The 3230-nt window shown below is 37.9% G+C and overlaps 1 protein-coding gene across 1 annotated transcript; it reads right to left on the bottom strand.

Moving 5' to 3' along the window:
- Positions 1–230: 230 nt before the first annotated feature.
- LOC136082741 (histone-lysine N-methyltransferase SETMAR-like) lies at positions 231–1202 on the bottom strand. The gene has a single exon (XM_065802163.1). It carries the CDS (start codon positions 1200–1202, stop codon positions 231–233), a length of 972 nt encoding a protein of 323 aa, XP_065658235.1.
- Between the last annotated feature and the right edge of the window lie 2028 nt (positions 1203–3230).

Here is a 3230-nt window from a genome sequence, read left to right as displayed (position 1 = left end):
CTGAATAAAAATAAATATACAATAAGATGTCACTAAACTTTTAATAACTGAATAAAAAATAAAGTTCCATATTTCTCTTTTTTTTTTGCCTTAAATGTATCAGGTAGCCAAAAAAGTTCGTGCGGTTTTTCCGTATATAATAAAAACACACAAAACGACAAAAGTAAGTACATTTATTCATCAAAATAGTCACCATTAGCATCTAAAACCTTTTCCCAACGTAAAACAAGCTAATTTATTCCACTTCTAAAAAATTCTCGGTCCTTTGAGTCTATAAAAGCTTTCAACTCCATTTCAACCGCGTCCTGGTCTCGGAACTGCTGTCCTTTTAAATGATTTCCCAGGAAAAGGAAAAAATGGAAATCAGTAGGGGAGAGGTCTGGCGAGTATGGTGGATGAGGCAAACTTTCCCAACCAAGGCTTTGGAGCTTGTCCTGAGTCACGCGAGCGGTGTGCGGTCTCGCGTTGTCGTGGAGAAGCAGAACTCCTCTCCTGTGCACCAGTGCAGGCTGCTTTACAAGCAACAGGTCGTGAACTCGTTGCAGCTGTGCTGAGTAGACCAGTCCAGTAATGGTTTGGCCTGTTGGGAGCAGCTCGTAATGCACCACACCAGCTGTAGTCCACCAAATGCAGAGAAAAACCTTCCGCTCGTGGAGATTGGGCTTGGGTGTCTTTGGGATGGGGTCATCGGAGGACAACCAATGGTAGCAACGCTTGGTATTGTTGTACACAATCCATTTTTCGTCGCATGTCAATAAACGATCAAGAAAAGGCTCAACATTGTGGCGTGATAAGAGTGATGTGCAGATCGTAAGCCGTTGCTTCTTGTTGTCGATCGACAATTTGTGCGGAACCCACCGACTCAGCTTCCACGCTTTCCCAATCGCATGCAGATGCAGGCGGATGGTTTCAACACTCACAGCAAACCTCACTGCAGGTTCTTGGCAAGTTTGGCCGGAGTCAGACTCGACAGCGTCCTTTAGTTCATCCTCATCAACCAACAATGGGCGTCCAGAACGCGGCAGGTCTTCGATGGACTCATCTCCCGAAGAGAATCGCTGAAACCACTTCTGTGCTGTGCGTTCACTTACTGTACCTTCTCCAAATGCTGTGCAGATGCTTTTGGCCGCTTGTGTTGCATTCCTTCCAAGTTTGAACTCGTAAAGTAAGCAAGATCGAATAATCGTTGGTTGGGTTGCCATCCTTTCTTTACACAAAACTTTTCCTGTAAGCTCGTTACAAGCCTACACTATATATGCAGCAACTGCGCGTGACACACGCGTTCTATTACGCAACAAAGCTACTTGCCTTGTGCGATGTGGGTGTTGTAAAAAATGCTAAAAACAATTCAATTACCAAAAACCGCACGAACTTTTTTGGTTACCTAATAACATAGTTTGAATCGTTCTGTAAGCTTTTTTTCTAATGGATTGTTTAAAGCATCTAATTCAGTTTGGCGTTTCCACCTGCCTTTTTCTACCATATCTTAATATGGTAGTGTTAACTTTCCAGGTTCGCCACCTATCCTAGCATTAAATGTTAGTATTCTTACATAAGTAAGTTTACATAAATGTATATAATCATTAGATGTAAGAATTGGATTGTTTAAATACTTGGTGATTTCACAACACAATAGTTTCTTAAAATTTCAATATCACTTTCTTGTGGCAACATTTCTGGTGCATTACCTTTTCTTAAATCATATAAACTGCGTGCATTGTTTATAAAATGCTGTAGTCTGATTCCATAAGCTCTAAAAAATTTCAAATGTTTTCAACCATGTCTTGTAAGCCTAGTTTCAGGTACTCTAACTTGACTCTAACTTGACTATTATGGCTAGATTTTTTAATGAATACCCAATTCTTAAAACATGATGCGGATTTCCAATTTCTCTTGGTCCACAATAATTTGCATAAACTTTTATAGAAAAAAAAATGTTATCAAAGTTTTTGGCATTCACTAAATCTCTTGCAGATGCATCTTCTGCATTGAATTGTTTTCTGTATTGCAACAGTAACATTGCTAAAACTCAAAGTGCGTAGCTTATATCAGGGTAATAGTCTCTCTCTTTCTTACCAACTTCTACCATTGCGAATAATTAGCTGAAGTTCATCATGTTTCATAGCTGCAAGTATGAGCGCATGTACAATTCTTGCATTGCCGGTCAAACTTGATTATTTTACTAATATACGAGAAGCTTTTTTAAAACTTGTTTCCTTGTTATCACTGCCACGCCTAAAACAATTTGAAACATGTTCGCAAAGTTTCCTTTCTCGAAAGAAACCATAACAATATGAACAAAGCAAGAAAGAAGAAGATAGAAGTTTTTCACGATAAAGACAGTAGTGTTTCTTATGCCCAGGTTTGTGTCTGGATTCAATAAATATAACAATAACTATAAACTTTATGAAAAGACTAAATCGAAAACTTTTGAAGTTAAATATAAAAGCCATTACCATGGTTATTGTCAGATGCAATTTAATCATCAGAACTGTGTATATAGTTCTACAAATAGACTATACTTCTACAAATTATATACAGTATCGGACAAAACGAGTGCAATCAAGTAATGCTAATTTAGTTTCTTTATATAAAAGTGCTGCATTTTTTTAATTTAGAAAAATAACTATGTATCTGTTTAGAGACAAAGTTCTTCAAGTTTTATTCATCACAAAGTTCATTACTTGTAAACGAAATTTAATAAATTTAACAAAAGTACTAAAAAAAGTTGATTTCCTTCTGAATAAAACAAGTGCAACTCGACAAAATGTTGACCAAGCTGTATTTCCCTATCAATATTTCGTGACGAATCCTTTGTTGTTGATCACAGCCTTGCATCATCGAGGCATAGATTCGATCTGGTGATCAATGAAACTTTGTGGAATTGCTGCCCAGGCCTTTTGGATTTGTTCAAACAGTTGATCCTTATTACGAACACCATCACAATTAATTCTGCGGTTGACGATCTCCCACAGGTTCTTGATAGGGTTGAGATCCGGAGATTGAGGCGGCCAATCCATCACCGATAGGTGGCTGTTTTGAAACCACTGCTTGACTACTTTTGCAGTGTGTTTTGGATCGTTGTCTTGCTGAAAAACCCATTTTATTGGCATATTCCATTCAGCATGAGGTAACATAACATCTTTCTGGATATTTTTATACATGAAACGGTCCATTATTCCATCGTTTCGATGTATTGGACCTAGACCGTTTGCAAAAAAACACCCACA

This window comes from Hydra vulgaris, chromosome 07, assembly GCF_038396675.1.
Source record: "Hydra vulgaris chromosome 07, alternate assembly HydraT2T_AEP".
In the NCBI taxonomy this organism is placed as follows: domain Eukaryota; kingdom Metazoa; phylum Cnidaria; class Hydrozoa; order Anthoathecata; family Hydridae; genus Hydra; species Hydra vulgaris.
This window is presented reverse-complemented; position numbering and strand designations above follow the sequence as displayed.